The sequence below is a fragment of the Podarcis bocagei genome (genome assembly GCF_964188305.1).
Source record: "Podarcis bocagei genome assembly, chromosome: 14".
NCBI lineage: Eukaryota > Metazoa > Chordata > Lepidosauria > Squamata > Lacertidae > Podarcis > Podarcis bocagei.
Genome location: NC_138139.1, coordinates 28,167,570 through 28,179,756, shown reverse-complemented (window position 1 = coordinate 28,179,756; position 12,187 = coordinate 28,167,570). Strand labels below are relative to the sequence as shown.

The 12,187-nt window shown below is 41.7% G+C and overlaps 1 protein-coding gene across 2 annotated transcripts in view; it reads right to left on the bottom strand.

Moving 5' to 3' along the window:
- Nucleotides 1-8,211, bottom strand: part of PIAS1 (protein inhibitor of activated STAT 1) — a 49,615-nt gene extending 41,404 nt beyond the window's left edge. Inside the window, exon 1 of one of the 2 annotated variants that reach the window (XM_081171145.1) lies at nt 8,090-8,211. In XM_081171145.1, the coding sequence (XP_081027271.1) occupies nt 8,090-8,113 (24 nt within the window). In that variant the 5' untranslated portion in view covers nt 8,114-8,211. Of the gene's footprint in view, nt 1-7,891; nt 7,994-8,089 lie in introns of those variants that run through there. The other variant, XM_081171147.1, reaches the window with a different exon arrangement.
- Nucleotides 8,212-12,187: the final 3,976 nt, after the last annotated feature.

Here is a 12,187-nt window from a genome sequence, read left to right as displayed (position 1 = left end):
ATACTTACCTACTTCAGATTCCTCCAATAACTTGTCTGTGGTCAGCAATACTCACAGGAAATCAAGAACTAAATTGGCATGTGAAAGGGTATAAACTTGCTTCAATCTGTGTAAATCTTCAGTTTCTAGAGGTCCATGATAAATATGGTGACAAATACAGAGAAACAGAAACAGATAGTGATAGCTAAGAAAGAGACTGATTAAATTTCATGTAGTGTTTAGTTCTGTTTACCCTCCTCTTTTTTCAGATCTTTTTATGGAAATAAGTGCATTATGACTGGTTGATACTGTAGAGGACTAGAGAATACAAATAATTTTCAGAATAAATTATCATTTGTTTTACTATACTATAATGTTGATTTCTGTTTTTACTGTTTTTGCCTGCTCCTCATAAACCGGCAAAACCAAAGATATGCTAGGTTCCTTACAATTCAGCAGTTTGTAGCTTCATTTGTAATGAAAACTTGTGATTTTCAATATGTAAAGAGTACTTTTAAAAAGTATTGCATTTTTTATTTTTTCCATAAATTTACAATTTTCCCCATAGCTTCAAGATTTTCATAAATTTTACACCTCTTGTTGTACAGGAAGACTTCCTACTTGGTCAGTGCTCTTCAATTGATTCAAAATGCCTCTAGAACCCTCTCCTGTCACTCCTCTGGCACAGCATGTTTGTAGCATGCAAATATTAAAAACCAAATTTTATTAGGACCAACTACAAAATGTCACAAAACAGCGAGCAAGGTTTTGAGTTATTAATCACCTCCCTGGTCCAGTCACCTGTCCCCTCCCTGCAAGTTTTTATCAGCCAAGGGAGACAAGGATCCAGAATGCAAGTGGTCGCCCTGACTGATCCAAGCACATTGTCCACACCCTTGAGCCTTATTAACTGAAACTCATCCAACACAACAGGACTACACAGTGCTCTGGACATCCTTCAGCTTTCGTAACTGGAGTCAGTCAGGGCCCCACCCTCCCAGGCCAGGTAGAAAAGGCATGCAAGGCAGGGAACAGGTCCTCCAGGACTCACAGCCAAGAAGGTCTACCTACATTCCTGTGTTTTACACATTTGTAAGGGATTCTGGGAATTGTGATTCTGTGAGAACCTAAGCATGATCGGAAGTATAATGGAGCACTTAACTCACCATCAGAGGGTGATAAGAGGAATAGCAAAGAAAGATGGGTTTAACTCCATATGGTCTCTATTTATATTAACTATAGTACAGCAATCTCCCATCTCTTGTCATAGTAGGCACTATGGAGAAATTATTTTAATGCTCTAGATTGAAGTATACCCTGTGGGTGTGAGCTTAATCTGTAATGTAAAACATTTCCCAAGTGTTTTGATGCCATGCAGATGACTGCACACAAGATTTAACACCTGTACATGCATTTATCCTGGAAGATAACACTTTATGCTTTAGTTACAGGTAGGAAGCCATGCTGGTCTGCCGTAGTAAAAATAAAAAAAAAAGTTCCTTCCAGTAGCACCTTAGAGACCAACTAAGTTTGTTATTGGTATGAGCTTTCGTGTGCATGCATTCAGGTATCTGAAGAAGTGTGCATGCACACGAATGCTCATACCAGTAACAAACTTAGTTGGTCTCTAAGGTGTTACTAGAAGGAACTTTTTTATTTTGTTTCGACTTTATGCTTGGTAATTGTTTTTAAAAATTTCAATAAAGTTTGTAATTTAAAAAGTATAAAGCCTAAGATTACTTTTGGAAACTCATTAAGACTGACTCACTCTCAACCGCACATGTACCCAAAGTATCTACACTGGCTCCCAGTTGACTACCGTGTGACTTCCAACCTCTCAATCATCCTTGTTTAGACTGCTATGCTCTGTACTTGAACCAAACCTTCTCCTTCTTCGTCCGTCCGCTTTGCAGTACCTCCTCTCCATGAAATCTGCCCCTCCATTTTCCTTTTCCAACACAATCCCTTTCAACCAATGCATCACTTCCTCGTCTTTCCAAGACTACTAGTTTCATCTGTTCTGCAGTTTCTACTATTCACTCTGTGCTTTTATCAAACCCCATCATCTCCCATCACCTTCCATCTATCCAAAATATGCCCTAATCCTAAAGGCATTGCCCAGAAACAAGCACAATTGACATCCATACAGCTTACTTCACGCAATGCATTTAGGACTGAGAGTGCTTATTTCTGTTCTGCACCACATCTGAAAATTGCTTTAAATAAATGTTAAAATAATACCAACCTAATGGTTACAAATGACTCATGCCTCCTTCAGCAACCACCACTGACATTTTCTGTCTATATGCAATACCTTTAAGCCAATGAAGTTACTTTAAAAAAGAATTTCCAGTCTTTATTAGACAATAGTTACTAGTGTATCTATGAATAAAAATTCCACCCCATATCCCTGTAAATATAATTGATGAGAACTCCTAATGAAGTATAAAACCCTTCACAAACAAGTATGCATACACTATTCATATTTATGTGTGCATGAAATTTGCAATCTAATTTTTATTGGCAAACATACTTAAGTACCATGGGCTGGATTATTATTTTTACAGTGATGCACAGCTGCTTATTTGATCTTTGCAGCTTCAGCATGAAGAAATAAAAATGTAAAGATGACTTCTCAAAGCGCACTGGAGAAACACTGTGGATTATACAAGAAGAAAAACTGTAAATAGGAAGGTGCATGGTAAGGGCTGCTCATTAAAACAATTTGAATTGTGAAATTATTCTGCTGAGATTTAGATAGATCTTCAATGGAAATGGTTTGAGCAAAATTATAACTAAAAGCTGAAAATGGTGGCTTCTGCTTATTTGGCTATTTTGCTAGTGCTATTATGAAGTTTCTCCATCCTTGGAGACCTAATCTTCATTATTACTATCATCTAAAAATACTAAGTACCTTGCTTGTTAGCAGTTTCCTCACATCCAACAAGCCTAGTATTTGATTCCAACTGAGAGATTTACATTCATAAATTCACCTGTACAGAAGAACACATGACTAGATATTTTAATTCAAATCTTTCTTTAGCTTCCATCACCATCACTCCTTAAAATCAGGAAACATAACTAACAAGAAACACTTCAAGGATCTTTCCACTTCCCAAAGGCACTCCTTTAAAATGAGAGTGTAAAGACAGAAGCCTCTCAATATGCACTTTTGACATCCGTTCAGAAGACAGCATCAACAATGACAATTTTAGAAATAATTAAACTCTGATCTATATGTAAATGTTATGAAAACCTAGAACTGAAGTAATGAAGACATTCACACAAAGATCACACAACTTACTACTCCACAACTAGCTGTTTATTTATACGCTTCCCCATCACTTAGCGCAGAGCTTTCCAAACTGTGTGTCACAACATGTTACTGTGTTGGCTGCAGTGTGTAGGTGTCACACGAAAGCTCCCCGTGCTCCTCCCGGGGCTGGAAAGGGGTTAGTTTAACGTTCAGTTTGCTAGTAAAACTTAATTACTGAGTCGCAAAATGATGCATGTCTAAAAAGTGTGTAACCAACATGAAAAATTTGGAAAGCTCTGACATAGTGCATAAACTGCGGGACTCACTCCCTTGGGAAGCAATGATGGCCACTCATCTGTAAAGCTTTAAAAAAAGGATTGGACAAATTCATGGAGGAGAAGACTATCAATGGCTAACAGCCAAGATGGTGTGCTTCTGAAAACCAGGGTGCTCCTGTGCTCAGGTCCTGCTTGAAGATTCCCACAGGCATCCTGTGGCCACTGTGATACAGATGGGCCACCAGCCTGATCTAGCAGGCTCATTTTATGTTCTTAATATGAGCTATTATATCATCACACACACAAAATCTCATAGGTGAATAAGAATAAGGAACTGGGGAATTCACAACCCTCTAAAAAGGAACAATGCTGGGTAAGGAACCAATGTTTTCAGAACCTGTTTGATTTTAAAAAGTAACTAGATGATATATTAGGACACAGGAAATTTTCAATGGCAGAAGAAAAATTCTGACTCTGGCACTCAAGCTATTTAATGTCTCAGAATGTTTTAGTTTGAATACAACGTTTAAAAAGAGGCAGCTCTGATGTTTACTAAGAAAATACAAAGCAAAACGGAAGAACACATCTCCCTGTAATTTAACAGCTTTTAGTGACAGTTTTACACACAATGGGCTGGATCCACACTGACGTTAGCTGAATTTAGGTTCCACTGAAATCAATGGGACAAGTTAGTTATGCTGCCATTTAAATCCCACTGCTTTCAATGAGTACTAAGTGCAACCAACTTACTCTGAATCCAAGCCAGGATTATTTATTTTAATGCCTGTATTTATCTTACTTGTTAAGAATACTAACAGGAGGCTGACAAAATATTTCAGTTTAGACTGCACACAAATGTTAGCAGAAATAATTATTCAAGTTACAGTGGGGGATATTTGCTTGGTATCAAAGCAATTCAACAGGGCTTGGAAAGCCATAAAAGATGGAAAGTCTCCCCTGCCTACTTTCTTTGGGAGCATCCTTGAAAATATTAATTACTTGAAACTGTGGTCATGGTTTTATGACAATTTACAGTGAGCTGTAACCCCTTCGTGCCATCCCTCAATAAAGCATTTGCCCCACCTAACACTTGAAGTAGGGTTTTTCACAAGATCTACAAACTAACATTTACTCTTCCCATAACTCAGGAAGCAGAAGGACTGGACATTTTCTGTGTCATAGAACTTCAATTTTTGGTTGACAATATGTCAAACACAGGTAAGCAGGAAACTTAATACAAATTTCAAAAGGCAAAATATTTTCCCCAGCAATTTGACTGCTAACTTACAAAGAACCTCTTAAGTAAATAAAAGTTGCTTTATCTAAACAAAGAATTGTCCTCGATAACAAAACAGAAGGCATTTTTTTAAGCCTACAACCTTCATCATGCCATGCCTGCAGGTCACCCCTGCCCACCTCTCCAAAAGAAACAAATGAATAAGATTGATGAAACAAGTCAGTTTCACATTTCTGGCTACAAACCAGTAAGGACAGAAAATTGAGAAGAACTATATCAGTTTCCTTATGCTGATTTTTGGGAAAGCAAGGGTAATAAGCAGTAAAGTTAAGCATTATTGGGAGAAAGGAAAGTTAGCACATGCATTGAAAAGATATTAGAGGGAGGGGACAAAAACTTGCCTACTCAGATAGGAACTGGAGGTTAGATAGAGGGCGGCCAAAGTAGACCAACATAAAATTCCAGGTTTTAAAAAGAAACCTAGGAAGAGACCTGCTGTATCAGGCCAAAGGCCCATCTAGCGGAGCAGCTTGTTCCCACAGTGGCCATCCCGATGACTATGGGAAGCTGAGAGCATCAGGACTCTCCCTGTTAGCGATTACCAGCAGATGATATTTAGAGGCATGCTGCCTCCAACAATGGCATCTATTTAAAAAACACAATCTAGTAATTCATCAAGTAATTTTATCAAGCTCTCATGAGGAGGAATTGCACACACATATATGTATTCCCTCTCTCCAGAGAGGCATTGAAGGAAGAGGTAAAAGATTGAGGTGGAAATCTTTTGCCACCCAGATCAACCAAGCTTAAAACAACTACCTAATAAATGTAGCATCCTAGCCAATAAGAGTCTGTTACCAATACCTTGCTGTATTTACTGCACTAAGATTAATGAAGCAACCCCAAGTGTGAAGGAAAACAGATAAACCTTTTTATGCTTTACAACAAGCTGCCTGCAGAAATGGGCACTAGGCTTCCTTAAGTCTCCTACTGCAGCAAGATTCCACACACACACACACACACACACACACACCCCCCAAACACAAAAGGCAATGGAGGTTATAAACAGGATCCATTCATCTTCACCTCACAAAGAGAGCTGCCATCACTGTGTACACATGTCCCAAAGGAGCAAAGAACCTTTCTGAAAAGCCAGGATAAAAAAGCCATAAAAGCAACATGTGTGATTTCCAAAAGCATTAAGACATTGAGAGCCACTGTAAACAAAATAATCCCTTGGTAAATGAATTTTAACTGGAAAGCATTTGACATGCATTTTGACATATTATCTATAAAAAGGTATTAAACACGTGATTTCTATTTTGCTCACAAAGACATCGTGATTATAAAAGTCTACAAGTATGTAGGGAAAATAAACACCCCCTCTCAACCTACTAGACACATTTGTTATTCAATATTTAACATGTGACTATTGTAATCATTGTTGAATTTTATAGTATGTAAACAGGCAAGTCTTCAAAACAGATTAAGAAATATACTAAATACTTTTTATTTAAAAAACAATCCTTTGTGTTTACCAAGGGTGGGTATGTTGAGGACTAAAAAAAGGAAATTATGATCTATTACTATAATACCCCCTGGGGAATCACAGCAAGCAACTAGAATTGTAGCAGCCATATCAAACCTCACTCATTTAGCGAGTAGGGCATTTCAAGACTTTCAGAAAAGGCTTTTAATATATATACTACCACACACACACACACACACACACACACACTTTATTCGGATGAAGGATTGGCTGCAAAATCATCTCAGATATTTTTAAACTCACTCTTTTTTCTCTAGCTGTCATGCAGGGAGGCTATACTAAGAAAATAGCAGTGTATAAGAGGGAAGAGCAAGTGAGATTCAGCACTTTTGGTTTCCTCTCACTTTAAAACAGGAAACCAAGGTGGTGGGAGTTTCCTCCTATCTACTATCCCTCTAGAGAGTTCAGAGCGCTTTAGATTTCAACATGAGAGAATTTCTTCTCAGGAAATGAGCTAAAAAGCCCTCTCCATCACATGAGCTTAAGGATCTAAATACAGCCAAAGTTTCTATTCAGTTTCTTACTCCCATTAAAATAAGCCCTTGATCATTTCATCTACGATTTCAAATAAGATGTAGGTTTAACAAACCTCTTGGGAAGTAGAAAAAATGCATGCACACATGGCTTATAGTTTTATTTACTTCCTCTGAAAGGCAGCTGTTGCTCACACACCCATAATTTGGGTTCCCTGCCTACTGCACTAGGATCTTTGGATGGAGTAATAAAACCTTCGCAATCCAGGTCAAGGATTACAAGAAAAGGAAATTTGAACGAACACCAACATCAAAAGGATCTACTACAAAACCAGTTTCCACCCTTTGAAAGTGAAAGTTTGGGGAGGAGGGTCTTTCAGTTTCCACTCCTTTCAGGCACCCTTCTCTGCCACTGGCAAATACTAAGCATTTAAAAGTCAGGGAGAGCTGTCAAAACTTCGGGATAAGAGAATTAGGGAAAGACACATTTTCCTCCTTGTTTTCTGCCCCTTGCACAGTTGAAGAAACGTATGGAAGAGGGGCAGAAAAGAGGGGGGCAAAAGCTGGGTAGGTGAAAGAAGCCAGATTCTGGACAAACTCCGTTCCACGTAGGCGAATAGGACGATCATCTTTGTCAAAGAAGAAGGGGCAGCTTTGTGCGGGACCCCCTTTTTAGATTATTCCTCTTGAGATGGGGAGGGAGGAGACGCACATAACCTACTCTGCACTCCTCAAATTCGTGGCCTTCAAGGGGGCGAGGACCCACTGAGCCAGCTCAAGGTGGAGGAGCAAAAAAGAGAGAGGGAGGGAGGGAGGGAGAGGCAGGCTGATCTGATGCAGGTGTGGGGAGAGAGAAGAGTCGCCCACAACTTGGGCAGCAGAACGAGGTCTCCTCTCCTCCTCAGCCCTGGCCAACCTCGCAGGGCGGGGGGTTGAGAGAAAAGCACCTCGGAGGGAAAGTAGACTCGAGCGGACTCGCTTCCTAGGGTGGGGGCTGATGAGAAAAGCAAGGGGGGAGGCAAACTCAGTTCAATGGGTGAGCCAAAAGGCGCTCCCCCCCCACCTCACTTCTCCCTCCGTCCCTCCCTCAGCGCCTCTCTTCCCTCTCCTCTTACACACCCCCGGATCGCCGCCAGCCAGCCAGCCAGCCCTCCCTCCCTCCCTCTTTGCGCTCCTCCACTGGGTCGCCCGGCCGCCGGGCCAGACCTGCTGCGGGGAGGAGGAGGGGGGCCCGGGAGTAGAGAAGAGCCGCGGCGGTGAGGCGGGTGGGGGGGAGAGGAAGAGGGGAGGGGGGGCGGCTTGAAACTGCGCCTTTACCTTTAGTTCCGCACTGTCCGCCATCTTGAATCGCGGGGCGCAGGCGCAGTGAACCCCGCCGGGAGGCCGCCTCCCACCACCGCCGCCCCGCGCGCTGCGTTTGAATCAACGGCGCGCCGCCGCCGCCATTTTGTTGGTCCCTCCTCAGGGCGGGACGAGAGAGGGGAGGGGGCCTCTCGTTGTGCCACCCTCGGATATTAACAGACGTATTGTATTAATGTCACTTCTCGTTATTAGCGTGGGGATGTAGAATGTGGGGAGCCATTGAAATCAGTGGGGCATGAGGCATTTCAAGTCTTACCTACTTTGAGCATTACTTATTTCTTTGGATATTATTATTATTATTATTATTATTATTATTATTATTATTAGTGCTTGGAGGCCTAAGCGTTTGGTCTCTGTTTCTTGTTCCAGTCCTCTCACTCCACCAATTCGAATATCTGCTGGCAGAATATCTGCTGAGTCCTCTGGTCTGGTGGTGCTGATTCTGAATGCTAGATCAGTCCATAATAAAAATAATAACAATAAATAAATAACAAAAACATATTTGTGCACAATCTGATTGTGCATGAGCTGGAAGATGTGGTTTGCATTACTGAGACTTGGGTGAGCTAGCTGGATAAGCCCAACTTTACACTGCTGTGATCACCTGGGTTTTCAGTAAAGGCAATCCTTGTTTTGTGTGGGGTGGGGGGATACACTCCAGGCCCCCATGCATGTTGGCGGAGCATGCATAAGCCTGCTCTGCCCCATTCCATACCCATTCCTCATAATTTTCGTGACTTATTTGTTGTTATTTATTAAATTTGTATATTGCCCTATACAGTACCCCTCAATCTCAGGGCAGTTACAACATTTTGGGGCTACAGTGGTACCTCAGGTTACAAATGCTTCAGGTTACATACACTTCAGGTTACAGACTCCGCTAACCCAGAAATAGTGCTTCAGGTTAAGAACTTTGCTTCAGGATGAGAACAGAAATCGTGCTCCAGCGGCACGGCAGCAGCAGGAGGCCCCATTAGCTAAAGTGCTTCAGGTTAAGAACAGTTTCAGGTTAAGTACGGACCTCTGGAACGAATTAAGTACTTAACCTGAGGTACCACTGTTCTTCCAAGTTCAGTGCCATGCATGCGAGATCACATGTCATTCAGATGCAACTAAATCCATCGTTGCCTGTACTGCACCAGGCTAGACTAGGGAGCTGCAGTGGGGGTGTTGCTGTTGTCCATAAGAGCACCATCTACTTGACGCTTAATCTTGGGGTGGACTTACATCGTTGGCACCTGATGTTGGGCCAGGGATGATGATGATGATGATGATGATGATGATTTATTACTTATACCCTGCCCATCTGGGTGGCTTCCAACAGGAGATTAAAAATACAATAAATTATCAGTCATAAAAAACTTCCCTAAACAGGGCTGCCTTCAGATGTCTTCTAAACGTCAGATAGTAGTTTATTCCTAAAACAGATTGGGGATGCTGCTGGTTTACTGACCACCCTGTTGCCCAGCAGTATCCCTGAACTGGCTAACCAAGGGTATTGTTGGAGGACCCTAAAATGATAATCCTGGGTGGCATCAATATCCACGTCGATCCTGTTGTTCATGGCCTTCATGACAACTGTGGGTCTCTCAGATTGTCATTGGCCCAACGCTTCAGGAGGGGCACATTCTTGATGTGATATTAGCCCCAAATTATAGAAGACAGGGGGATGCAGTGCACTCCCTTGTCATGGTTAGATCATAATTTGGTTAATTTTGAACTGACAATGGCAATTCTCCCTGTAAGGGTGGTGGTCCTGCTCTGATAGCCCACCCTCGGAGACAGATGGAACCTAATGTATTCCTAAATGCTTGGGGGGGGGGGGTTTCCAGTGGTGAAAGTTGGTGATCCTCCTGAACCACAAGTCTTGCTATGGAACGGCAAGGTTAACACAAATGCTCCTGAGTATTTTATGGGGTGCTTTGGAGCCTGAGCAGCTCCTTGTTATTCTGAGGAGCTCTGGACTGTGAAACAGAACAGACGAAGACTATAGCACAAATGGCTCATGTTTCACATTGAAGCTGACCAAACACTGGTAAGAAAACACAATCGTGCCTACCGTGTAGCAGTGTAAGCTGCAAAGAATGCTCATTTTGTAGCTCGCATTGTGTCCTCTAGTAGCCAGCATAACAGGGTTATTTTGGGTGGTCCAGAGGTTAGTGTGAGGAGGGACCCCTTTGGCTTTATTCAGTTGGCTGATGTGGACAAGGTGCTTCTGGATCCAGCTGACTTCAGGCACTAGGCCTGTTGGCAGACTAATTCTGCATTAAAAAGATGTGTGCAAATGTGACACAAAGGCTGACAACATTAACCCTTCCATGTGGGAATCCCTTGCAGACCTTGCTCAGATTACATCAATAAACTGAAGAGCTATATCTCAAAATATGTGCATGAAGCAATTTCCATAGGTAGAATACCAGAATGTTCAGTGATAAAAGAAATGGGGGGGGGTGTCTCTAAAGTTGAAATTCCCTCCTGGTAAGTCACATGACTTCATCCCTACAGGTTTTCTCTTTCAACCATGCCAACTCACAAGGAATTTGTAGGTTTTTGTATCTTGTACTGTGTAGATTCCTTTTTATTTTTTAAAAAAGCAAATGACTTGCTCCTAGGTGAATTCTTATTACTGAGAGCTGAGAAGCTAACAGTACAGAAGAGGAAAAGAATAAAACTGGCAAAAATGTGCTGTAAGAGTTCTAGGTGTTTTAAAGTGAAAGTTCCCTACCCTAACCTGATCATTTAGATGTATGGTGTCAGCTATTTTGGGTACACCATGCTGCACTCAACCATGGTAATTGCACACACTTATCCCATATACTGTACATGATTAGCAAAAGTTTCTCACCACCCATGTGGGAGGAGGAATCTGGCACAACCAGGTTGCTCTAATTCCAAGGATAAGGAGCACTGTTTAAGCGCTGCTTCTGAACACCACAGCCCATACATATGTCATTCCCTCCTGGTTCCTATGACTAACAAAACCCATGTGATGTGTTAGTCAGGGTGTCCCTACCACCGGACACAGTGAAGCAGTTGCCTCAGGTGGTAGATGCTGGGTTGCAGGTTGAAGGACAGAACTGCATGTGCGCCATTTGGCCTAACCTGTGCTTTCTGAGCTAGCATGCTGCCCTCAGATGAAGGGGAGGAATCTGTCCCATGGATAACACTGAAGCGCCTCATCGTAGCTACAGTAAATCTAAGTTTTTGCATCTTGAGAATCTTACCTCCCTGAAGGAATTCATACCATGCTGTACCACAGTCCACTAAAAAATCTAGTTCATCATTTACACCAGAAATCAGGACTCAGACCATAAGTCCTTGCAGTCATGTTTCATTACAGCAATCAGGATCAGTGTGCATTCATCTAAGAGAATATGGCTGCAATCCTATACCCACTTGCCCCATTGAATTAAGTGGGACTTACTTTCAAGTAGGCATGTGCAGGATTACTGTGTAATCCACACATTCTCTGTTCAAAGTCGATCCCCCATGGATGGTGTTGCCCTTGGGGACATACCTCAGTCTGCTTTCGCTTTTAATAAATTCTTCTGCTTTGGAGCCACTTAGACTTTAGAGGAATAATTGTGATGTGTAAATATGATCTATTTCTATTTCCTCCCCTGTTAATTAATGCTTGGAATATGAATGCCAATTCTGTTAGTAGTAAACACTAATTACTACAATGCATGTAATCATCACATGCTCTAGATGAGTAAAAATCCTTCCTGTGTGGCCTTTCATCTTGACAACTTAAACTCAAAGATGGCATCAAAGGGGACCAAGCTGGAATATGAGCAATTTGTCTCACTCGCATGAACACATGCACAGGCATAGGCATACACCATATGGGAACTGGGAGAAGATGAGTGGTTCACCTACTTCCAAAAGAAAACAACAGTAGCCTTAAAAAGCTAAGAACAGTCTCTTGTTTGCATTCTAAATATTAATCATCAAAACATCCACATAATACAGGATGACTACATCTTATACGGGGGTTACTTTCCAGGGAGTGCACATACCTTGGTTTTTGAACAGTTTAGTTCCCGAACATTT